Source organism: Mustela nivalis, assembly GCF_964662115.1.
Source record: "Mustela nivalis genome assembly, chromosome: 1".
NCBI lineage: Eukaryota > Metazoa > Chordata > Mammalia > Carnivora > Mustelidae > Mustela > Mustela nivalis.
The window spans coordinates 207,682,494-207,707,918 of NC_139020.1; the positions used below are offsets into that span (position 1 = coordinate 207,682,494).

The 25,425-nt window shown below is 46.2% G+C and overlaps 1 protein-coding gene across 2 annotated transcripts; it reads left to right on the forward strand.

Annotated features, from left to right (window-relative positions):
• Window positions 1-1,094: 1,094 nt before the first annotated feature.
• On the forward strand, window positions 1,095-25,225 carry LOC309864790 (uncharacterized protein). 2 transcript variants are annotated; one of them, XM_082730605.1, is made up of 5 exons: window positions 1,258-1,303; window positions 2,064-2,184; window positions 21,710-21,836; window positions 22,027-22,087; window positions 23,049-25,225. In XM_082730605.1, exons 3-5 carry the CDS (start codon window positions 21,803-21,805, stop codon window positions 24,784-24,786), a joined length of 1,833 nt encoding a protein of 610 aa, XP_082586731.1. In that variant the 5' UTR covers window positions 1,258-1,303; window positions 2,064-2,184; window positions 21,710-21,802; the 3' UTR covers window positions 24,787-25,225. The 2 variants fall into 2 exon arrangements, with proteins under 2 accessions (XP_082586730.1, XP_082586731.1); XM_082730604.1 differs by lacking the exon at window positions 2,064-2,184 and having other exon boundaries at window positions 1,095-1,303.
• Window positions 25,226-25,425: the final 200 nt, after the last annotated feature.

Below are 25,425 nucleotides of genomic sequence, written 5' to 3' on the forward strand. Positions count from 1 at the left end.
GCCTGCAGGGTCCCCTTTGTGTGAGAAGCTCTGGTAGAAAACTGGCCCTCCTTGTCCCTTTTCAGTGAGATCAGTTACGGTTCCTTAGCTCCTCCCCACAGTTGCCACCTGCTACGTGGCTCCGGGGAGGTTTCTCGGTCCCTGTGCAGGGTGGGGACACTGCCAGAGTCGAGGGGGATGTAGGTGGCCTGGTTTGACTCAGACGATCTTAACAGTGACCACGTCCTCGGAGAACTGAGAGGGAGCGATCTGTCGCAGAGTGATTCTGATTCCATCATTGTCAGAATGATTTCCGTCTAGTATCCCATAGACTCACCCATCCGGGGGATTGTTATTTTGATGAAACGCAGTTTTCTGGTGGGTCTGGTTATAGATGGGATTAACTCGTGTAATTACCAGAAAGGGTTGGATCATGACCACCGGGAGTGACTGGATCACTGCTGAGAAAGAGTCCCTGCCTTCTATTTTCCACGTCAGAAGCATTTTCTTATCTTAACCCATTCTTTTTAAGATTTTATTTATTTGTCGAGAGAAAGGGAGAGAGAGCGAGCACAGGCAGACAGAATGGCAGGCAGAGGCAGAGGGAGAAACAGGCTCCCTGCTGAGCAAGGAGCCCGATGTGGGACTCGATCCCAGGACGCTGGGATCATGACCCGAGCTGAAGGCAGCTGCTTAACCCACTGAGCCACCCAGGCGTCCCATCTTAACCCATTCTAAACCCAGAAGTCCCTTTTCACCTGAAGTGATGCTTTGGTTTTGGTTCCAATGATGTTTTTCTGAATCTGACCGAAGTTCCGGAAGGATGTCCGACCCGGGTATCTGCCTGGGCATCTTTATGCCAAAAGTGCCATGTCAGACTCTGGCTGTTCAACACTCAAAGACCAAAATGGAGCGAGACTCATTGCGTCTGGAGAGTCACGTCTGTCTGTGTTTGCAGAGAAGGGTGAGAGTTTTAGAAACCCACTGGCAGCGCTACGTTTCCCCGCGCGCATTCGCCCACCGAGCGCTTTCTCGCCGGCGTTAGGCTCAGTCATCTAACCTCCGGCCCCGCTGTCACTCAGGCGTGAGGGGGCGAGGCCTTGCGAACTGTCCAATCAGAGGCGGCGGAGGCGAGGCGGTGGGTGGGGCGACACGCCGCAACCACCCCGGACGTCGCTGCTCCTTTCAGTCTCCCTGGGGGATCGCGGGTCGCCTGTATTTAAAGGTGCCACGTTGCTCCGCTGCTGTTTCTTTCATGCTGGGCGCTCTCCCGTGCGCCCGTATTCCAGGGGGGCCGCCGGGGGACCCAGGAAACCGAGAGATGGTGAGCGTGCCTGGTGGGGTGAGGAGACGGGCGCTGAGGGGCCGGTTGGAACCGGTCGGAACCGGCTGTGGCGGGACCCCCGCGGTCATCTCCGGAATCCGCGGACCCGAGTCTTTGGTGGCGCCCCTGGGACCTCGGTCCCCTGCGGCGCGCAGCTTGCGCGCCGGCCCGGCAGCGGGGACCCTGGCGTCCGGGCTGCCCCGTTCTGTGCGCGGTGACTTCGGCCCTGGATGGTCAGGGCAGCTCTGCGCCCGCAGCCGCGTCTCCTCCTGTTGTGCGGTGACCGCGGGGAGGCTCGTCAGGGGACCCGTCGTGACTCACTCGTTCTCGTTCGTGCGTGGGAGGCGCTGTGGTCTCTGGGGTCCCCAGGCCCTTCTTTTCCCCCACGGGGGGCCCGTTTCCTCCTGCACTTACAAATGTTTGGGAAGCAAGGGTCTGAACCCTCTGACCCTGTCCCCCCAGCCCCGCTGCCCCTTGGGCAGGCAATAAAACCCACTTTCCCAGTTCCTTCCCGCCTTCCCTAACGCCAGCTTCCCTTTCCCAGTTCACTGTGTGGTTGTCAACCATCGATCCCATGGGTGTGTTTCAAACAGACCCACTATTTTACCTGTTCATTATTTAGCCACAGTCAGTGAATAGCTGTTTTTTTTTTTTTTTTTTAATTTTATTTTTCCTGTGTGGATGCTTTACTTGAGAGAAACGCCGAGAATAATCACCTGGAACTGCTTTTGTATGAAATCTTCGTGCCTCTCCCCCCCAGGATCTTTCCTGGGCACAGACATCCTGTGGGAAGTACTTGGGGTGGCGGTGTACCTCCTTGAGACTTTCCCGGGTGTTCTGTCCTGTCAGCACAGTTCCAGGTCAGCGCTGCCCCTCTCTGAGTAAGTCGCTTTTAAAAGATTTATTCACTTGATTTTAGTCTTCGTTTTTCAATGTATAAAACTTCGTGTACTCAGTAGAGCTTCAAACACGGTATGAAGTATTTCCAAAGAGGCGAGAGAGAGGGGTAATTTCAGAAAAATAACTAATGTACTGCATTGCATGTGTTAAAAATTCTGTTTCCCCCCATTTTCCCCCTCCCAGTGTAGCTAGTAATATTCTGAGATCTCTTATTTTGGGTGAGTTGAAATGGATTTTCAGGGCTTAGATTTGCAGACCTGAAGTGTTCAAGTATGATTTAAGTTCCTGGAGCAGTTACTTGCCACGGAAATAATAATTAACACTTTTCCCCCCCGCCCCAGGAATGCAAGAATTACTTGTGAGGGTTCTTGTTGAACTAGCGGAGGGCCTTTCAGTTTTCTTCTTTTTCCTACATAAACACCGGGTTTGAGTGATTTTGCTGGACTCTTCAAACTGTGGGTTCATGTGATTTAAAATATCAGTGGTTTCCAAGCCACTTTCAGGGGGAAGCAGAAATTGAGGTTAGTGTCTCTAAGCTAAGACCCCCTTATTAGATTCTGTTTTGTTTTGTTGTGCCTACCCTGGGGCTTGAACTTACAACCCCTAAGATCAAGGGTTGCATGCTCTACGGACTGAGCCAGTCAGGTGCCCCTTAAACGAAGACCCCCTTAAGCTACGAAGGCAAGTGCTTGAAGGCCCAGTTGTCGTCCCCCCCCCCCGCACCCCCCTCCTTCTGCTTCTCCCTGCAGGTGTTCTGTTTGCTCACACCCATCGGAGGTTAGGGATCAGTGGGTAGGTGGGGGTGATGCCTTTTGGAAGTTGTAGCTATGTAGGTGTGCTCTGAGTATAAATTAGGTATATCCAGAAAGTCTGGGAGTCTGGAGTTCTGTGTTCTGGGTAAGGATCAGTGAATGGGGAAGTTGTTGGGCTGAGAACCTTGAACTGAATCCTGGTGAGAGTTTCCTCATTCGGGAGAATGGAAGCCACAGGGAGGGAGCAGTTCCATTTCACCCTGGGGAGGGGAGGGCGTGCAGGGCTCCCAGGGTTCATGCCTGTGGCAGCTCAGGTGCCCCAGCCCTGCCTCACCAGGGACTGACCCACTCTGGGACTTCTGTCCCCACAGGATGAGTCTAGAATGTGGAACCTTCTGAACGTGCCTTCCCTTCTGTCCTGGGGGAAGCCGGCTGCCCCTCTGTGCTGAGTCCCATGTTTATTTCCTGGATTCTTTCCTGATCCAACAGTGCAGCGCTTTGGCTCCGGTTTCCCTCAGCACTTGGGCTCCTGGGCTGTCAGTTGATTGAGAGATAAGGTAGAAAGCTAGAACGCTAGGGAAGCCAAGTAGAATTTGTGTTCCGTCTAAGCAAGAGAACCTCAAGATTGGAGGTGAATGGACTTAAGTTCTCAGAGACATACTCCATTTTGGTATGAGGAAAGCTAGAAAATTAGGGAAACCAAGTAGAATTTGTGGTTTGTTTAGCCAAGTGAACATCAAGATGGGAGAAGAACGTGCCTGTTTCCGTTCATCTTTACGTGTTAAGTCATTTTTCATTTTTAGTTTGTGTATTGCTATGTAGCCTCAGGCTACATTGTGAAAAAAGATGAGATACCGTGGTGCTGGAGGGGGCCCCCCCCCCTTTCCCTGACCGTCAGGCTCCCTGGGTTGCTCCTTGGGCGTACCCGAGTGAAAATCAGTGGGAGTTCCATCTAGTTTAGGGACCACAGCACCGCTCTTGTATGTGTTGGGGCTCAGCTTTTCATGTCTTCTCAGCGTTTGTGGAGCTGGGCTGTAGAACAAGGCTTTGAGTGGAAGTTCCTTCTCTCTTTCAAGTCTCAGGATGCAGGCCTCAAAGAGCATCGTAGTGGGTTATGTTTTTTTTTAAAAGATTTCATTTATTTATTTGACAGACAGAGATCACAAGTAGGCAGAAAAGCAGGCTGAGAGAGAGGAGGAAGCAGGCTCCCTGCTGAGCAGAGAGCCCGATGTGGGGCGCTGTGGGGCTCGATCCCAGGACCCTGGGATCATGACCTGAGCCGAAGGCAGAGGCTTTAACCCACTGAGCCACCCACACGCCCCCATAGTGGGTTATTGAAACCCGAGTTCAGATTAATTAAATAAAAGATGTTCTGTTTCTGTCATCAGGGATGGATGTTAAAGCATCTGTCTTCATCTTTTTTTTTTTTTTTTTTTTGCTGCCTTGTAGGCTTGACTTCTTTTTAAAGAGCAGTTATGTTTACAGAAAACTTGATCAGAAAGTGCAGAGAAAAAAAAAAAAAAGAAAAAAGTGCAGAGATTTCCCATATAACTCTTCTGCCTGGACACAGTCTCTCTGTCTCTCTCTCTCTCATACACACACACACTCACACTTTTTTTTTTTAAGAGCATTTTAAGATTTTATTTATTTATTTGACAGACAGAGATCACAAGTACGCAGAGAGGCAGGTAGAGAGAGAGAGAGGAGGAAGCAGGCTCTCCGTGGAGCAGACAGCCCGATGCAGGGCTCGATCCCAGGACCCTGGGATCATGACCTGAGCCGAAGGCAGAGGCTTTAACCCACTGAGCCACCCAGGCACCCCTTTTAAGAGCATTTTAAAAAAACGTTAATTTTTTTAGTAATCTCTAAACCCAACGTGGGGGTTGAACTCATGACCCTGGGATCAAGAGTCACGTGCTCTTTCACCTGAGCCAGCCAGGCGCCCCTCTTGTTTATTTTATGCCTTGTATTACTTTCGTGCATTTGTTAAATTTGATGCACCAACCTGGATGTGGTTTACATTAGGGTTGACTCATACAATCTCGGGTCTTCAGCTAATATGAAAAGACATATTTTCATCACTTCTGTAATATATAGAATATTTTCATTGTCCTAAAAATCACATGGGCTCCCTGATTCATGGCAACTAAGATCTTTTCTGTCTTTTACTTTGATCTTTCCCAGATACTTGTCACATTGGCATCTTCCGCTTAGGAATAGGATTTCAAGTTTTCTCCCTGTGTTGTTGGCTTTGTAATCTCATTTCTTTTTATAACTGAAGAATATATCATCCTATGGATTTACCAGTGATTGTATGTCCATTTGCCCATGTGGTTTTGTTGTTGTTGTTGTTGTAGTTTTTTAAAGTAAACTCTACCCCCAACATTGGACTTGAACTCAAAACCTCAAGATCAGGAGTTACATGCTCTACCGTCCAGGCCAGCCAGGCCTCCTCGTTTACCTATATAATTTGTGCTGGTCTCAGCTTGTTTGTACCAATTGTTGATTTGGACTGGTCCTTGTGGCTCCTGTTATGCTTGCAAGACTCCTTTTAGCAGTAACCACCAGTAAACTTTGAAAAAAAAATTTATTTGTAGAACTTAGAGGATCTAGAAACTAGACAGCACACCCAGGGCTACACATCCTTGTCTCCAGTAGAGAGAGACAGCACACAGGCTTGTGTTCTTATTTTATCAGAGTAGGGGTTGGTGGCGGTGATGGGGTCTGTGGGTCGACTGGCTCCTCATTATTGTTGAATTTAAAAACTTAAGAACAGGAATTTAAATCACAAGAGAAAAAAGAAGTAGCCTGAATGGCCAGTTATCTTAATCAACCAAGATCTCTAAAACAAAGGAGGTTTGGCTCTTTATCTAGTCATGTGGCTGGCAATGTGTTTATTCTAGATACAGTCTTTGAAGTGGGTGCCCCTTTGAAGTGAATGCCTCCGCAATCAAAGCTTGGGTCAGGCACTTGCATTACAAAAAAGACAAAAACCCCAGACTGGCCAGCCTTACATTACAATCCCGCCCTGTGATGCACACGGAGCACTCACTGCGGGGGACCTTAACTGACTGCCTGGTTAGGTTGGGTTTCTCCAAACCCAGAAAATACAGCTCTGTGTAGGATTCTAGTAGCAAATTCTGTACTAATTGAACAGGCACTGATAGTCTGAAGTCTAGTCCATAACCATCGTCCCAAACTTGAAGAGTCTTACAGTAAAACTCCGTCAGTGATCTCACGGGCCCTGGAAATCTGTATGAATTGGGTAATATTGTGGAATATTTTATTTAACATCATGGGCCATCTGGTGTAAGTAGGTTTGAACTCGGCCTGAGTTGGTAGATGGCTCTTTACTTAGCTCGTTGATCTAGGTTCTTACTCCTGAGAATGGATCAGTTCTGTTAAAGGTGGTCTGTGTCACATTTCAGGAGGCAGCGATGCAGGTGGGCTCCCAAAGTTTGGCCTGCATGGTGTACGAGTATTTGCAGCAGGTTTTAGTAAGAGGTAGTTCTGTGGAAACAAGAAAAACTGGTTAATATTGGAGCAGATTCGAATTCCAGTTTCTGAGTTCTGGAGGCAGCCGGTCAGGATGCCTGTAGGTATTGGGATCCAAGCGTCTTTATAGATGGAGAGTGAGGGCAGGCAGGGGCAGGCTGGTAGATTGTCTGGCTTTGTAGTTTGAATGTTCTGTGATCTTTCTGAGTGGCCCGGCCCTCAGCACCGGTGTGGATATTGACCAGGCGCATATGAGCTGTTGGAGTGGCTTCCATCAAGTTTATATCGAATTGTCCCACGTTAACTTGCGTGCATTTGGGGAAAGGGTAGTTTTAGTTCTCAGTGATTCCAAGCCGAGTGGGCAAAAAAATACCAGCTGAGTGGGAAAAAAAATGGGAAACGTTAGTTTGGAGAGTTGTAGCTAGATATTGGAGGAAACAAGAATTTAACATCCAGTTCAGTTCATAGGTAGAGAGCAAAATCTCAGAGACCATGAGCATAACTAGAATCTATAATATCTATAAAGGTTTATTAATGACTTAATTTTTCTCTGTATAGTCACCCCCCATTGCTATCAAAGGTAATCATAGTGAAACTAATTTGTTTGCAGATTAAGTCTAGTTTTAATAAATTTGGTCTGGTATTTACATAAGTGCAGTAGGAATAGTGATTGATTGTATAGAATGTCTTTTTTTTTTTTTTAAGATTTTATTTATTTATTTGACAGATCTCAAGTAGACAGAGAGGCAGGCGGTGGGGGTGGGGCATGGGGAGGGGAAGCAGGCTCCCTGCTGAGCAGATGTTGTGTGCCACAGAAATAAACTTTCTGGGCAACTGCAATACAATGAACTCTCATTGGATCTTTAACTATGGCCATTCTTTTTTTTTTTTTTTTTTTAAGATTTTATTTATTTATTTGACAGACAGAGATCGCAAATAGGCAGAGAGGCAGGCAGAGAGAAAGAGAGCAGGAAGCAGGCTCCCCACGGAGCAGAAAGTCCGATGCGGGGCTCGATCCCAGGACCCTGGGATCATGACCTGAGCCTAAGGCAGAGGCTTTAACTCACTGAGCTACCCAGGCATCCCTAGAATTACTTTCTTAAAATATTTTATTTATTTGAGAGAGGGAGCAGGAGCGAGCACATGAGCAGGGTGGGGAGGGGCAGAGGACAAGCAGATTGCCGGATGAGCAGGGGAGCCCTGCTCAGGGCTCAAACCCAGGACCCTGTGATCATGACCTGAGCCCCCAGGCACCTAGAATGTCTTAAGTCTGCTCTGTTGGAACTTTTCATAAAGAATCTCAGTTTGAACTTTCAAAAATCTCTTTTTTTTTTTTTTTAAAGATTTTATTTATTTATTTAACAGAGATCACAAGTAGGCAGAGAGACAGGCAGAGAGAGAGAGGAGGAAGTAGGCTCCCTGTTGAGCAGAGAGCCCGACGCGGGGCTCGATCCCAGGACCCTGAGATCATGACCTGAGCCGAAGGCAGCAGCTTAACCCACTGAGCCACCCAGGCGCCCCTGAACTTTCAAAAATCTCTTGCGGCTGGGAATCCAAGTCTAGGACTTCACTGTGGGACTTTGCGTGCAACATGTATTGACTTGTGTTAATTCCTCTCTTCTCAAGATCCTTAAAATACCCCAAAGTTCCTGCACCTGCCTGGAAGTGACCTTTCCTTATACCGGGAAAACAAAAGATTAAAAAATCCCAGTATTTTATTTTTTAAAAAAGATTTTATTTATTTATTTGAAGAGAGAGAGATCACGAGAGAGGAGCAGGTCAGAGGAAGAAGCAGACTCCCCACTGAGCTGGGAGCCCTATTCGGGACTTGATCCTGGGACTCCAGGATCATGATCTGAGCTGAATGCAGTTGCTTAACCAACTGAGCTACCCAAGCACCCAAAACATCCCAGTGTTTTAAACAAAAGTCATAAAAATTATAATCATCTTTATCAGTTCGCTCAGCCAGATATAATTAATTCTTGCTCTTCGTCTTTGGTTAGTAGATTTCCGGATCCAGTTTTTTCTTTAGAGAACACTGTAAATTCTTACCCAGTTCAGTGCACTGATCTGAAAGTTACCAGAAGCCTGTATTCTAGAGTACTTGTCAGAGCCCTTTCCATGAATACCTCTGAGGATGAAGCACTTTTGAAAAGGGATCAGAGTAAAACAGCTGCCTGTAAGTGACAAGAGACTTAAGAATGGCCATGGTTGGGGCACTTGGGTGGCTCAGTGGGTTAAAACCTTTGCCTTAGGCTCAGGTCACGATCCCAGGGTCCTGGGATCAATCAAGCCCCACATCGGGCTTTCTGCTCCGTGGGGAGCCTGCTTCCTGCTCTCTTTCTCTCTGCCTGCCTTTCTGCCTATTTGTGATCTCTGTCTGTCAAATAAATAAATAAAATCTTAAAAAAAAAAAAAAAAAGAACAACTATGGTTAAAGATCCGATGAGAGTTCATTGTACTGCAGTTGCCCAGAAAATTTATTTCTGTGGCACACAACATAACAGGGTAATAACTAGAATTACAGGTGATTACATGATAGCAGGGCATGGCAGATTTTTAGGAATTTCGTGTAATTTCTAGAACACTTATTTTTACTAACATTGACCTATACCTTGTGACCTGAGAAAGTTTGTCATCACTGACTTGAAGATGCTTTGCATGTAATTTAACATACTGGATAAGCCTAATAATCAGTGTCATCTCTCTCTTTCTCTCTGCAAAAGATGCTGGGCAGTTTTAGTTACCTCCTGGGGTGTTTAATTTCAAAGGCATGGTAAGATTTACAGCTTCAAGGGACAGTGAAAGAAAATAAGAGCTTTCTCCTAGGAGTTCAGTGCCTTGTGGGTGGTTTTGACAGTTCCAATTAAAATGTGGTAGTGCCATCCTATAATTAGGGGGAGCGCCCTGCGAGGAATAATTCTCTGGACTCAGGGTCAGAGGATTGGAAATGAAGAGTTTAGGTTGAGGAATTAGTAAGCCCTGAGAACCAGACCAGTTTTGCACAGCAGGAAGTGGGCTCCTTTAATATTTTCCGTTCACTGTGAATCTTAGTGTGATCAGTGTGTTGTCAGGATGGAGCTGGAGCGAGGCAGCACATCCCAAGTCGGGAGAAGGTCTCTGGTATGAATGTTGGTGGCGCTGGGAGCCTTTGCCTTCCCCATTTCCTCTTTCCTCCTCAGCAGCAGCCTTGATAATCCTCTCCGGATTCTTGGTGTTTGGTGGGACGGAAGCTGAGGGAGCTTAGGATCTGTGGTATCTCAGTGGAAAGCAGCATAGAGCCCGGATGGATCTTGAAGAAACTTAATGGATTTTCGGGGCTTTGGAGATACCAGCCCGTTAATGTATTTTGGCAGCTGTGGGTAAGAATTCAGCGCCTGTTCCAGATAATCAAAAACCCGCCATTAGCCAAGTAATTCCCCTGTCTCCTTCCTGCTGCACAAAATCTTCAAGAAAGGTTTGAATTTTAGTTAAAGTGTAGTTGTGTTTGGTTTTTTTTTTTTTTAAGTGTAATTTTTTATTTCAGTTTCTACTTCTTGATTTTTCTCCTGTTACCTTCATCTGGTGTGTGGTTGTCGGCACTTCGGGATGACGTCACTGTGAGCCCTCACAGCTAGCAGTTTTCCTCTCCAGGGTGTCCCAAGGGGTTTCTCTTGGATTGAGGTCGGCCTCCACCGGTGTCATATGCACAGGAGCTTTGAGAAAAGCCATGCTGAGGCTTAAGAGGCCAGACTGTTGGCCTGTTGGTTTGCATGGCCTTGAGTAACACCCAGGAAATGTCCATGGGCTTTTGCATTTACCCGGGAGTTCTTAGGTGCTCCTACCAGATGTTGATGACATTTGTATTGTTCATTAATATTTTAGCAACATTATGCCACGAGTGGGGCCTGTATCCCATCCGGTCAGTGGATGAAGAGCCACAGCAGTGATGAAGTGGCGACACAGAGGCCGGAGGCCCTTGTTGTATTTTTCCTCTGGTGGTGCCGTTGGTTTCTGCCTGCAGGACTGTTTCCCCCCTGCCGGGTTTAGGCCCCGTAGTCCCGGCGTGATCCCCCAGACTCTGTGGTCTCAGGTGGAGTTCCCCGAACTGCTCATACCTGGGAGTATTTTCTTCCTGCCTTTAGCCTAGAGCCTCTCCTTGGGATGTGACAGTAGTCTTGTGATTCAGTTCCCCCGTCTTAGCTCTCCTGGGCTTGAGGCGTGGAGGACCCTAATGCATACTAATAGTCAATTAAGGCCTTTAGATTACTGGTCTGATTGTCTCATTAGCACAGAAGGCCTCACTCAAGCTGCTCCAGGAAGATTGTTTGATGAGCGTGGCAGCTGTGACCTTTCGGGTTGGCTACCAGCCGCGCTGTGCACAACAGAGGCAGTGTGGTGTGTAAGAGCACTCGCAGTGTCACAGACTCCCAGCAAGTCGTGCTCCCCCCCAGGTGGTGGAAGCTCCCTGAGTTAGGTGCTCAGTAAGCAAATTGCAGGTGAAGGGCATTTCTCTTAGTGAGTCTCGAGGGCAGGTGTGCAATCCGGCCAGCTACGCCGGCTGTTCTGTGCCTGTTCCAGCCTTTCAGTCCCCAGTGTTGTGGTTGGACTGGCTTTGTGGTTCTTTGGACTGCAAGACACCTTGCAGCGCTAACCATCAGGGGACTTGAGAAAAACGGATTTGTTACTTAGGGAACCTGTTAAATACACAGCACATCTGGGGTCACACAGGGAGTTGGAGTTAGCTGGGGGGTGGGGAGCCAGGGGCACACAAGAGACCCGGGTCTGCCTTCATTGGGGGTAGGAATGGGCACCTAGGGTTTCACATGCTTTCTTTTGGTTGGTGAATTTCAAACAGGAGAATTTAAAGTGCAGGAAGAGAAGAAACAAGTGGCCTAAAGAGTGAAATCAATCAAGATGTTTACAACAAAGGATCCTTCATTGCTGAGCTGCCTGTTCTGTATCTAGTGAAGAGCGGACTGGCAGGGTGTTTGTTTGAAATGGCCATCTTTGAAGTGAATGCCTTAGCAGTCAGTGTTTAATTCAGGAGCTTGCATTACAACAAACAGACAAGCCAAAAAACAACTGTCCAGGTTTTCACCAAGAGCCTGGTCGTAATTCTTTTCTGTGCAATTTCCCAATGACAGGGGATTTTCACATTGTTTTCCTATGCTTCACAGCCATTTCTGTATCATCGCAGAAGTGCATGGTCAGATCCAGTTCCCATTTTTTATAATTTTTTTTTAAAGATTTTATTTATTTATTTGACAGACAGAGATCACAAATAGGCAGAGCAGCAGGCAGAAAGGGAGGAGGAAGCAGGCTCCCTGCTGAGCAGAGAGCCTGATGTGGGGCTCAATCCCAGGACCCTGGGATCGTGACCTGAGCTGAAGGCAGAGGCTTTAACCCACTGAGCCACCCAGGTACCCCCAGGTCCCATTTTTAATCAGGTTGTTGTCTTCTGTTGAATTTTAAGAGTTCTTTGGATGTTTTAGATACCAGCCCTTTATTAGGTAAGTGATTTACAAAGTTTTCCGCCAGTCCGTGGCTTGTTTTCGTCTTAATGGTCTTTTTCTGAGCAGGGGTTTTTCATCTTAATGAAAACAAACTTTTTTTTTTTTTCTCTTTTGGGTCTTTCTTTCTTTCTTTTTTTTAAGAGTTTATTTATTTATTTGACAGGCAAGAGATCACAAGTAGGCAGAGAGGCAGGCAGAGAGAGAGGAAGGAAAGCAGGCTCCCTTCTGAGCAGAGAGCCAGATTCAGGACTCCATCCCAGGACCCTGAGATCATGACTTGAACTGAAGGCAGAGTCTTTAACTCACTGAGCCACCCAGGCACCCCTTACATATGAACATTTTTTAAAAAAAGATTTTATTTATTTGACAGAGAGAGAGGGATCACAAGTAGGCAGAGAGGGGGGGGGGAGCAGACTCCCTGCTGAGCAGAGAGCCCCATATGGGGCTCCATCCCAGGACCCTGAGATCGTGACCTGAGCAGAAGGCAGAGGCTTAACCCACTGAGCTACCCAGGTGCCCCTATATATGGACATTTTGTGTATATGAATATTTTGTCCTTGAGCCTTTCCTTGCTGTCTTGGTGCAGTGGACCCTAGAACATGGGTTTGAACTCTGTGGGTATGCGGATTTAAAAATTTTTTTTAAAGATGTGATAGCAAAAGCCACAGGCGTTTATTTACAGTTGTCCACACCAGTCTCGCCTGGACTGCATGCACCAAGTGATAGGCACAGAGGTAGTGCTTGTTGCCTTCTGAGTACCAGTGGAGAGCTGTCAGGCTCTCAGAAGTCCCTGGGGACCCTGGAATTGGACAGGGCTGCAGCTTACCTGTGTACTGACCGGGTGGTCAGGCGGAGTACTTGGTGCCGGGCTTCAGGAGGCTGGACTGAAGTGGGGGAACTTGCCCAGAGGCAGGGTCAACCCTGCACCCAAAGGCCCACCCCAGTGCCCCACCCACTGAGTCCTAGACAAGCAAGTTGGCCTCTGGGGTTGCCATCGGACAGCTTCAGTCCTTGGACCCCTCCCAGGCCCAACTGGGAACCTTCTCTCCCAACACACCCGGCAGGCCTGGGCCTGTGGTGCAGCTCTGGGCGGGCGTGGCTGCTGTTCTGTGCCTCCCGGCTGCTGTCGCCAGCCTCAGGCCTGACCTGTGGCTGCCATCCTGGGGCCAGGCCCACAGCCACTTATCCAACCCCTCCCACCCCCACCCTGGGTCGGGACTTGATCTGGCCCAGCCGGGCCTACCTCTTGGCAGATTTTTTTTCAGTAAGTTTTTTTTTTTTTAACGATTTTATTCATGTTTACTCCAGCTTACTTCAGTGGAAGATTATATTATATAGTACCTGTGACATAAAAATTACATGTTAATTGATTTCATGTTGTCAGTAAGGCTTCTGGTCAATAGTAGGTTGTTACGTTTTTGGGCAATCAGAAGTTAAACCCAGATATTTGACTGCCTAAGGGTCAGTGCCTCTAACTCCTGAGTTTTTCAAGGGTCAGCTGTAGTTTAAAGGGTTTTTCTTGGGACGCCTGGGTGGCTCAGTCAGTTGAGTTTGCCTTCAGCTCAGGTCATGATCCCAGGGTCCTGGGGTCGAGTCCCACATTGGGCTCCTTGCTCAACAGGGAGCCTGCTTCTCTCTCTGCCTGCTGCTTCCCCTGCCTGTGCACTCGTGTTTTGTTTCTCTCTCTCTGACAAATAAATAAGATCTTTAAAAAAAAAAAAAAACAAGGAAAAGAAAAGGGATTTTCCTGTCACTTGGGATTCTTGGAGATTTTCTCTGTACACTGGCTTGTCTTTTGCCACAAAAACTGATCGATTGGTTGATTGATTTTTTTAAAGATTTTATTTATTTATTTGATAGAGCCTGAGCAGGTGGAGAGGGAAAGGAAGAAGCAGACTCCTTGCTGAGTTGGGAGCCAGATGCTGGGCTTGATCCCAGGACCTGGAGATCACAACCAAGCCACAGGCAGACACGCTTAACCATCTGAGCTACCCTGGCACCCCACAAAACCAGTTTGATTTTGATTTACTTTTAAAAAGTTTTATTTCTTGCTTCCCAGTCTGCATACCGTCATTTTGTTTGTTTGTTTCTTGTTTTTTTCCTTTTTGGGTCTAATTGCATTAGTTAAGAATTCTCGTACAAGGTGGTCTAGGATTGGTGAGAGGGGACATCCTTGCATTCTTGTTCTTCTTTTTTCTTTTAAGATTTTATTTATTTATTGGACAGAGAAAGAGATGACAAGTAAGCAGAGAGGCAGACAGAGAGACGAGGAAGCAGGCTCCTTTATCTGACAGAGAGAGATCACAAGTAGGCAGAGAGGCAGGCAGAGGGAGAGGGGGAAGCAAGCTCCCTGTGGAGCAGAGAGTCTGATGCTGGGCTCCATCCCAGGACCCTGAGACCATGACCTGAGCCAAAGGCAGAGGCTTAACCCACTGAGCCAGCCAGGTAAAATCATTCTTTTTGATGTTACCAAAAAACGTCTAGTTCTTTCAGGGAAGGTTATTAAACAAGAGTTCAGTTGGTGGGGCACCTGGGTGGCTCAGTCATTCAGTGTCTGCCTTCGGCTCAGGTCATGAGCCTGGCATCCTGGGATTGAGCCCGGAATCGGGCTCCCTGCTCAGCGGGGAGCTTGCTTCTCCTCCTTAGCTCTCCAGTGCTTGTTGTGTTCTCTCTCTTATTCTGGCTCTGTAATTAATAAATAAAATCTTAAGAAAAAAGAAAATCGAGTCCAGTTGATATAGAGGCGGTGTGGGCAGAGAGGAAGCATTCTCCACTCCAGTGATTCATTCTCAGTCTCTTGTGAGCCTGTGTACCTGGACTTGACCTTCTGTGGTATAGTGAGAAAGGTATGTCATCTTTGTCCTTAGTTCCTAAGAAAAACCGCTTGTAAGAAAAACCTCTTGAAGCCCTTGGAATTACTTGAGTGATAAGGGTGATTGTGTCCTTTTTTTTTTTTTTTTTTTTTTAAATAAAGGGGTAACATTCTGCTCAGCAGGGAGCCTGCTTCCTCCTCTCTCTCTCTGCCTGTCTCTCTGCCTACTTGTGATCTCTGTCTGCGAAATAAATAAAGAAAATCTTTAAAATAAAGAGGTAACTCTTGGTCATCTCCTAGATAGCTTCTGGATGGGACTGGACACCAGGAACATGAAGCCTTGATTGAGGGCATGGGACTTTGAGCCCCGGCTCCCCATCTCTGGAGAGAGGACAGGAGCTTTAGAGCTGTTAATGACCAGTGGCCAGTGATCTAACAAATTGTGTCCATTTAATGAAATCTCCATCAAAATCCATAAAGACCCGAATCAGAGGGTCTCCAGGTTGGTGAACACATACTGGTGCTGGGAGGTAAGCGTGTCAGAGAGCACTGGTCTACAGCCAGCAACCCCCGCCCCCCCATCCCCCTCACCAGTATGACCCCCTTACTTTGATCTATGCATCGCTACCTTTGTTCCTATGCTGTATCCTTTAGAGCACATCAGCATACTTCAGGGGAGTTCTTACCGTTGATCCGGGAACTTACCAGACGTGATGGCACTCGGAGGGAACCTGAGTGTGTAGGCAGTTGGGCACAGATACCAGCAGCCTGGGCTCCCCGTCTGTGGCTGGCATCTGGAATGGGGCCACCAGTGTGTGGGACTGAGCCCTTCACCTGCAGAGTCGGACGCAAACTCTGGGTGTTAGTGTTGGACTTGAACTGAACCCATGTGACCCCTATTTGGTGACACAGAGAGAAATGACATTGAACAGTCACTGCATGTTGGGTATTAGGCAGAGGATTAAAAACCCTATCGTCCTCACAAGTATTCTACCTTGTGGAAAAGGCTGGAAGAGCCTCAGGTTGGCTGTTTCCTTCCTCCCAGGTCAGAGAGGCTCTGCGAGAATCCCAGTCAGTGACGCTCTGGTGAAATAGATTGTTTTGAAGTCAGGCCTTTTTGTTTCATTTTGTTTTGTTAAGATTTTTAAATTCATTTATTTGACAGCACAAACAGAGGTAGCATTAGAGGGAGAAGAAGCAGACTTCTCCGCTGATCAGGGATCCTCATTTGGGGCTGGATCCCAGAACCTTGGGATCATGACCTGAGCCAAAGGCAGACGCTCAATGACTGAGCCACCAAGGCCCCCAGAAGACATGCCTTGTTAAGAAGCCTAGAATATTCCTGGCATATTTTTATTTTTATTTATTTATTTTAAAAAATATTTTATTTATTTGACAAAGATCAAAAGTAGACAGAGATCAAAAGTAGGCAGAGTGGGAGAAGCAGACTCCCTGCTGAGCACAGAGCCATATGCAGGGCTCAATCCCAGGACCCTGAGATCATGACCTGAGCCGAAGGCAGAAGCTTAACCCACTGAGCCGCCCAGATGCCCCTTCCCAACATATTTTTAAATGTCTACTTTTTGTCTCTAATTTTGGAGACAGTGCTTACCATGGTACCTCAGTTCTGTGATGAAAGAGTTGTCAATTTCAGGTTTTTTGGCATTTGTCTTTTGAGGACTAGACTCCAGCTTCTAAACATGTCCAGCCGGAGACCAGAAGGCTGTGACTCCTCTTCTGATGTTTGACCGCTGACATCTTTGAACCCTCATCTCTCCTTCCCCTGCCTTGTGCCCCACACCTGTACAAGGGGACCAAACAGCCTGGGTGCTCCTTCCTTTGGTTTCGGCAAATGATTTATTCCACTCCTGTGTCCCTGCCCCCCACCTCTCACCCTAGCCCACCCCAGCCATGCCAGGCTGCTTTCCTTGCTCTCTCCCCGCATTTCCTACCTGCTTAAGAGGCCAGTCCTGTGATGCCCTCCCTATGCTTGAATTATGGAAGGAAGAAACTCTTTTTTTCTTTCTTTTTTTTTTTTTTAAAGATTTATTTATTTATATGACAGACAGAGATCACAAGTAGGCAGAGAGGCAGACAGAGAGAGAGGAGGAAGCAGGCACCCTGCTGAGCAGAGAGCCCGATGTGGGGCTCGATCCCAGGACCCTAGGATCATGACCTGAGCCGAAAGCAGAGGCTTTAACCCACTGAGCCACCCAGGCGCCCCTCTTTTTTTTTTTTTTTTAAGATTTATTTATTTATTTGACAGACAGAGATCACAAGTAGGCAGAGAGGCAGGCAGAGAGGGGTGCGAGGAAGTAGACTCCCCGCTGAGCAGAGAGCCCTATGTGGGGCTCGATCCCAGGACCCTGGGATCATGACCTGAGCTGAAGGCAGAGGTTTTAACCACTGAGCCACCCAGGTGCCCCAGAAGAAACTTTCATACCCTGTAGGCATGTGTCAGTTTTCGAGAATCTGAACCAAATCTCCAGCGGGGGTCCACCTGCCCGTGCAGTCGACCCTAACAGTCACACAGTGGGTAACCTGCTGCATATTTGGCAGTCCTCTTTGCTTTCTTGTTCTACTGATAAATCCTCCAGATCTTTGATATTAGTGCATGCCATCCTTGTATAAGCCTCTGAGTGCAAATGTGTGAAAAATTCTGTGGACATTGTTGAAAAATTCTTGGGCTGTAGACAGTGATCTGATCAGACTTACAGGAAATAGCAGCGGATTGAATGCAGATCCTCCTGCATTCTTGCATCATCAAGTATTAAGTAACAATTTAGAATTCATGATGGTCTTCAACAGTTGACATTATTAAATTGATCAGTTTTTGGGACACCTGGGTGGCTCAGTTGGTTAAGTGGCTGCCTTCGGCTCAGGTCATGATCCCAGCATCCTGGGATCGAGTCCCACATTGGGCTCCTTGCTCAGCAGGGAGCCTACTTCTTCCTCTGCCTCTGCCTGCCTCTCTGTTTGCCTGTGCTTGCTCGCTCTCTCTCCTCTGTCCCTGACAAATAAATAAATAAAATCTTTTTAAAAAAATTGATCAGTTTCTTTTTGTTCACAAATTTTTGTTCTAATCACTAAAATGGAATCTACTGGATTTTTTTTTTTTTTTAAGGAAACACCTGGGGATTTTCTTTTTAAGATTTTATTTGTTTATCTGACAGAGAGATCACAAGTAGTCAGAGAGGCAGGCGGAGGGAGAGGGGGAACCAGGGTCCCTGCTGAGCAGAGAGCCCGATGCAGGACTCAATCCCAGGACTCTGAGATCATGACCTGAGCCAAAGGCAGAGGCTTAATCCACTGAGCCACCCAGGTATCCCGAGATTTTTTTAAAAAAGATTTTATTCATTTATTTGAGAGAGAGAGAGTGTGAGTAAGAGAGCATGAGCAGAGGGAGAAGCAGACTCCCCACCAAGCCAATATGGGGCTTCCAGGACCCTGAGATCATGACTTAAGGTGAAGGCAGCCCTTTAACCAACTGAGCCACCAGGCGCCCCTCTACTGAACATTTTATTTCCCTGTTACCTCATTATTGAGGTGATGGACATTTTTAATACACAGTATTTTATCTTCTGTTCAATATGTTTGACTTCTTTGCCTTTTGAATGTGCATCGGTTCATTTTCACTCCGCCAGCTGACCTTTTATATTGTAGGCGCTGCTGATACTCTTCCTTGTTTGTTTCCTTAATTATCTTCATTTTAATATAGTAGAATTTGCCTGTTTCTAGTTTCTTCTTTTAAGATTTTATTTATTTATTTGACAGAGAGAGAGAGACAGCAAGAGAGGGAGAGGGAGAAGCAGGCTTCCCGTTGAGCAAGGAGCCCAATGCAGGACTCAGTCCAAGAACCCCGGGAACATGACCTGAGCTGAAGACAGATGCTTAAGGACTGAGCCACCCAGGCACCCCGGCTGTTTCTGATTACTCTTACTTACTTACTAACTCTTTTTCTTCTGGGAAAATTCTCCCTATTCCTGCGTCAATAAAATCTCACTGCGAACCTTGCACATTTAAATCTAGAATGAACTGGCTATTTTCCATGGAATATTGTGGAATACAGTGCATTTTTCCAAGTGATTAACAGTGTGAGCCTTCCTGTGTGTAAAGTGTTCGTGATATTTGCTACTGTGCCTCAAGGACTGCTATCCCTTGACTGACTTTTCATATTAAATACCAGCCTGTTGAAGGCACTTCCTACCCTTGTCTGTCTGCTTATCGCTCTGCTGGTTAGTGCTGTATTGTCTGGAATAGTATAGCTTAAAAATCCTTGTTGGGTGTTAGGTAGACCACCACCTTGTTCTTCAGAAGAAGAACATTTGTTCTTGACATTTGTTCTGTCTGTTGGGCTTGGAGGAGTATTTTTGTTAACTAGTAAAGAATCTGTTTGGGGGATTATGGAATTCTATAAAAATACTACTTGGGATATTCTTGGATGGCTAAGTGGATTAAGTGTCTGCCTTTGGCTCATGTCATGATCTCAAGGTCCTGGGATTGAGCCCCGCATCAGGCTCCGTTGCTCAGCAGGAAGCCTATTTCTCCCTCTGTCTCGCTGTCTCTCTCTGTGTCAAAAAAATAAATCTTAAAATATATACTATTTGGGAGTGGTGCCATCTGGATGACACTGAATTCTTCTTAAGAACAATTGGCATCAGTGGGACGCCTGGGTGGCTCAGTTGGTTGGACGACTGCCTTCGGCTCAGGTCATGGTCCCGGAGTCCCGGGATCGAGTCCCGCATTGGGCTCCCAGCTCCATGGGGAGTCTGTTTCTCCCTCTGACCTTCTCCTCGCTCATGCTGTCTCTCACTGTCTCTCTCTCAAATAAATAAACAAAATCTTAAAAAAAAAAAAAAAAGAACAATTGGCATCAGTTCACTTCTACTTTGACATTAAGCAACAATTTTAACATTTTTCTTTTCTTTTTTAAAGATTTTTATTTATTTATTTGACAGAAATCACAAGTAGGCAGAGAGGCAGACGGCGGGCGGCGGGGAGAGAAGCAGGCTCCCACTGAGCAGAGAGCCCGATGTGGGGCTCGATCCCAGGACCCTGGGATCATGACCTGAGCTGAAGGCAGAGGCTTCAACCCACTGAGCCACCCAGGTGCCCCTAACATTCTTCTATGAGGATCATTAAACACACTTTAGTCTGCTTCGGTACTGAAATTTGCATGGATAAATTAGGAACAAGCTTTCAAATATCATCTCAGTGTCATCCCAAAGGATGGGCTCAGTTCTTCAACAGGGTGTGAGTACACATGCAAATTATTGTCTAGCAGGGCAGCTTTGTAGAGACTCAGTGTCTGGAGTGTTTGTTGGGAGCTGTGTTTGCCAAACCTGTAACAAATTATAGACACTCAAAGGAAGATAGGAGTTTCATGTCCTGTAATGTTTGCATTAGTGCTTTAGGCGCAGTGAGGCACACTTTCCTGTAGGGTTGGTGGGGTCCCTCCCCAAATCCCAGTTCCGAGATACCAGCAAAGGAAGAACTTTGTCATCCATGATTTCTAAGGGTAAGCGATCTCAGGCCTGCTAATGTTCACTCTCATCTGCACACTGGCTAATAGGACTTTCTTTGAACCTGGTCTACAGTTCCATTGTGGAAAGAATTATTAGGACTGACCCAGGCACCTCATCACTCCCTGAACCCACAACAGGAGAGGGGTTCCTCGTCTGCTGTCGCTCCACTAAGTCAGTTCTAGAATTAGGATTGTGGGTGGGAGCTTTTCTCTGCTCCCTAGGCAGGGACACCATTGGATGACTGATCTCTTCCAGGGACCAGCATTTAGGGGAGCGAATCCACTGAGGGATTCCTGGGCTTGGGCTGGTCTGTCCTGCTGCCTTCCCAGCAGAGGAGCTAGAAATGAGTGAAGTAGGGAGGAGAGCCTCCAGAGTGGCTGGTTGGGGATCACTTGGACCAGGAATCAGAGAAAAGGGGACTTGGTAGGGTTTTTGGAGGAAAGCACTGTTCAACTCTGTCTGTTTCACATTATGCGCAAATTCACTCTCAGTAGTATCATGGAATTCAGTAAAACCCCTTGCAAATTGCATGCCTTGACATGTTCCTCAAGGTTACCAAGGTCTGGTTACAGTGACACGGTTCTGTCAGAAATTCTCTTCTGGTATCTTATCATCTCAGTATGTGTGCCTTTGTGTGCGAAAAATTGGTGGGAAGCAACTCTGGGGCTCACGAGTATATAGATTTGGGGGATGTCTGTGTTCTCACCTTTTCCTCATGTCTCAGTTATATGTTCTGAATATCTTCCTGGTCCATGAAGTGAGACAGAACACGGAAACTGAAACTGATTCTGTGTTACGTATATACAATCAAATTATAATTATACTCTTCTATGAAAATGTTGTTCCTGCAGCTGGATGTGACTGTTTATAGTGACCTGGAGGACTTTAGGATATTGTGGCCAGCTGGATCTTATAACATTTTGGATTCTCCTGGCTTCTCATGTTTGGGATGGGAATAGAAGAAAAGGCTTCCTTTTTCCCCGTTTCTGTTGATAAAACATCACGCACTTGTGACCCTGTGCTTCATGGAGTGCTGTGTGCTGTGGTGGGTATTTAAGGAGGAGATGGAAGTTTTTCCAAAAGACTATCCAAAAGAATCGAGTCTATTCCACAGAATTGATAGTCTTAAGATGGAACTGTTCTTTTATCTGAATAGCATTTCTCCAAGGGGTTCTGTTCCCTGAGGGTAGAGACACATGGAGACTGGAAGTGATCACAGTAAAAATGTAGCAATAAAGTCCTGTGTTCGTGATGCTCTTACATTCATGAGGAATTGAGTGTGGCCAGAGAAGACGGGTCTAATGACCCAGGCATAGAGTAAACGTTGAGAAATCAAAGTCCCTTGTGAGTTTCTTACGAATTGAGTAGAGATCGCCAGTGCCGTCCGTCTCCCCCACCCTCCTGTACACATACGTGGGATGTTTCAGGACTCAGTGGCCTTTGAGGATGTGACTGTGCACTTCAGCCTGGAGGAGTGGGCTCTTCTGAATCCATCCCAGAAGAAACTCTACAGAGATGTGATGCAAGAAACTCTCAGGAACCTGGCCTTAGTAGGTAAGCATGACGACATTCTTACTTACGAGTGAACCAGTATGAGTTGCTCATCAGGGCTGTTTCAAGAGGTGAACTGTGGAAAGGGGAATATATTGATAAATCAGCCATGGTGACTGTTCATCATGGATCTAGGATCTTAAAAACTTTAATATTTTATAATTTGTGATTTTTTTCCTGGTCTGCATTTTAGGAGAAAAATGGGAAGACCGTAACGGTAAAAGTCTGTACGAACATCATCAGACAAATCTAAGGTGAGTCCCACTTACATAAGAGCATTGTCTCTGAGGGCGCCTGGGTGGCTCAGTCGGTTAAGCGGCTGCCTTTGGCTCAGGTCGTGATCCCAGGGTCCTGGGTTTGAATCCCACATTCGTCTCCCTGCTCCTTGGGGAGCCTGCTTCTCCCTCTGCCTTTCTCTCTCTCTGTCTCTCATGGATCTCACGGATAAATAAATAAAATCTTTATAAAAGGAAAAAAAAAAAAAGAACAGTGTCTCTGGGGGCGCCTGGCTGGCTTAGTTGCTAGAGCGTGTAACTCTTAATCTCAGGGTGGTGAGTTTCAAGCCCCAAGTAGGGTGTGGAGCCTACTTAAAGTCAAAAAAAAAAAAAAAAAGAGAGAGAAAGAAAGAAAAAGAACAAAAAATAGTTGTCCCATGAGAAAAATCTTTGTCATTATATTAAAAAAAAAAAGAAGCAAATAAATCAGATCATTTTCAAGTTTTCATTTTTAGGGTATTTTCATCAAATGTTTTTTCTCTAATATGACAGATGTTCAATGCTTGAAAAATAATAACATGGAGAAAGTATTCAGAAACCTCACTTATGGTTACCATTTTTTTTTTTTTTTAGATTTTATTTATTTATTTGACAGAGAGAAATCACAAGTAGATGGAGAGGCAGGCAAAGAGAAAGAGGGAAGCAGGCTCCCTGCTGAGCAGAGAGCCCAATGTGGGACTCGATCCCAGGACCCTGAGATCATGACCTGAGCCGAAGGCAGCGGCTTAACCCACTGAGCCACCCAGGCGCCCCGGTTACCATTTTTGATCATAGCTGTCATCAGTTCCTTGCAGAATGGTCCGCATGTACTCAACTTTCAGACAATCAGAAAGCACACAAAAAACACACTTTTGGGGGGAAAATGGTAAAAATGTTGAAATAACTTAATAAATATGAAATTATGAAGAAGCCATTAATAACATGCTTCTCATTTTTACAGCAAGCCTGTGGTAGAGAGTCCCTGTAAAAATAAAGAAGGTAGTCCGTGTGAAGAATCCTTCAGCCAGAATCCAAATCATAAGCAAATAAAGAAAACTCCTGCTGGAATAAAGCTACGTAAATGCAGTTTCTGTGGACAAGTCTTCAGACATCATTCATCCTTTAGCAGGCACATGATCTCCCACACTGGCCACAAACTCTATGAGTATCAGGAATATGAAGAGAAGCCCTATAAATGTAAGGAGTGCGGAAAGGCCTTCAAGCATCGCCAGTCCATTCGAGTGCACGTGAGGACGCACACTGGAGAGAAGCCGTACAAATGCAAGCACTGCGGGAAGGCCTTTAAGCACTGCCAGTCCATCCGAAAGCACGAAAGGATCCACACTGGAGAGAAACCCTACGAATGCAAACAGTGTGGAGAAGCTTTCCGGTATCGCCACAACTTTCAAAAGCACGAGCGAACTCACACTGGAGAGCAGCCCTATAGGTGTAAGCACTGTGGGAAAGCCCTCAGTTGTCTCAGCTACTGTCGAATTCATGAAAGGACTCACACCGGAGAGAAACCGTACGAATGTAAGCAGTGTGGGAAAGCCTTCAGTTACGCCAGTTACATTCGGATCCACGAGAGAACTCACACTGGAGAAAAGCCCTATGAATGCAAGAAGTGTGGGAAAGCCTTCAGTTGTCCAAATTACTTTCGAAAACATGAAAAGACTCACACTGGAGAGAAACCCTATGAATGTAAGCAGTGTGGCAAAGGCTTCAGCTGCCCCAGGTCCTTTAGAAGTCATGAAAAGAGACACCGGGGCGAGAAGCCCTATGAATGTAAAATATGTGGAAAGACCTATAGTTGTCCCATCTACTTTCGAAATCATGAAAGGAGACACAGCGGGGAAAAATCCTATGAATGTAAAATATGCGGTAAGGCCTTCAGTTGTCCGAAGTATTTTCGAAAACATGAAAGAAGTCACACGGGAGAGGAGCCCTGTGAATGTAAGGATTGTGAGAACAGCTTGACTCCTCTCCCTGTATTTCAAACACACGTGGTAAAGCACAGCGGAGATGGACCTTACAAGTGTAAAGAGTGTGGAAAAGTCTTTGATTGTCCCACTAACTTTCGGTGTCATGAGAAGATACACAGTGGAGAAAAGCCACACGAATGTAAGGAATGTGGCAAAGCCTTCGGTTCCTCCATGTCCCTTCAAAACCACGAAAGAAGTCACAGTAGGAAAAAACCTCACGCATGTAAGGAATGTGGTAAAGCCTTCAGCTTTCCCTGTTCCCTCCAAAAACACGAGAGAAGTCATACTGGGGAGAAGCCCTATGCATGTAAGCAGTGTGGGAAAGCCTTCACTTACCTCAGTTCTGTGCAAAAGCACGAAAGGACTCACAGCGGGGAGAAACCCTATGCATGTAAGCAATGCGGGAAAGCCTTCATTTATCTCAGTTCTATGCAAAAGCACGAGAGAACTCACAGTGGAGAGAAACCCTATGAGTGTGAGCAGTGTGGGAAAGCCTTCATCACCCTGTCCAACGTGCAGAGGCACATGATCAAGCACACGGGAGATGGACCCTGTAAGTGTAAGGAATGTGGCAAGGCCTTCGATTGTCCTAGCTCATTGCGAACCCATGAACGTACCCACACTGGGGAGAAGCCCTATCAGTGTAAACACTGTAGTAAAGCCTTCACTCGCTCTAGTTCTTTACGAAACCATGAAAGAACTCATAATGGAGAGTAGCAATGTCAATGTAAGGAATGTGGAAAGTTCTTCGTTCTAGTTCTTTCTGAATACACAAAAGAACCCACACTGGAGAGGAACCTTACAGAAACAGTATGGTGAACTCTCTACTCCCTATGATGTCCATGTACATGGAATTCATACCAGAGAGAAACTTTCAATGTAGGGAGAGTTGTGCAAACTTTCATTGACCACACAGTCTTGGGAGGACACGAAAGAGTGCACACGGGGGAAAAAACCATATAAACATAAAGAATCAGGGAAAGCCATCCATGCATTTCCATGGGAGGCCACGGAAGAACTCATTGGAGAATTCTGTTGAATGTAAACATGGTAGGAAAATTAATTTGCCCCATCTTCCTAAAAAAAACCACACGAGAATATACAAGGGATAAATACCTTATAAATGAAAAATAAAGGAAGCTTTTTAATTTAAAAAGATATGTTCAAAGTCATTTGAAAACCTGCATTGTAAAGAAACAGTGTAAGTAATATGGGTAAGCCTGATGCAAATTACTGTACAATAAATGCTCCCCCAGATTCACAACATGAAAGAAATGTTACTAACATTACACATAGGTTGTCTTCTGTGACTTTTTCTTTATTCACCAGTTTTATTGAGAGAAGTTGACCCATTAC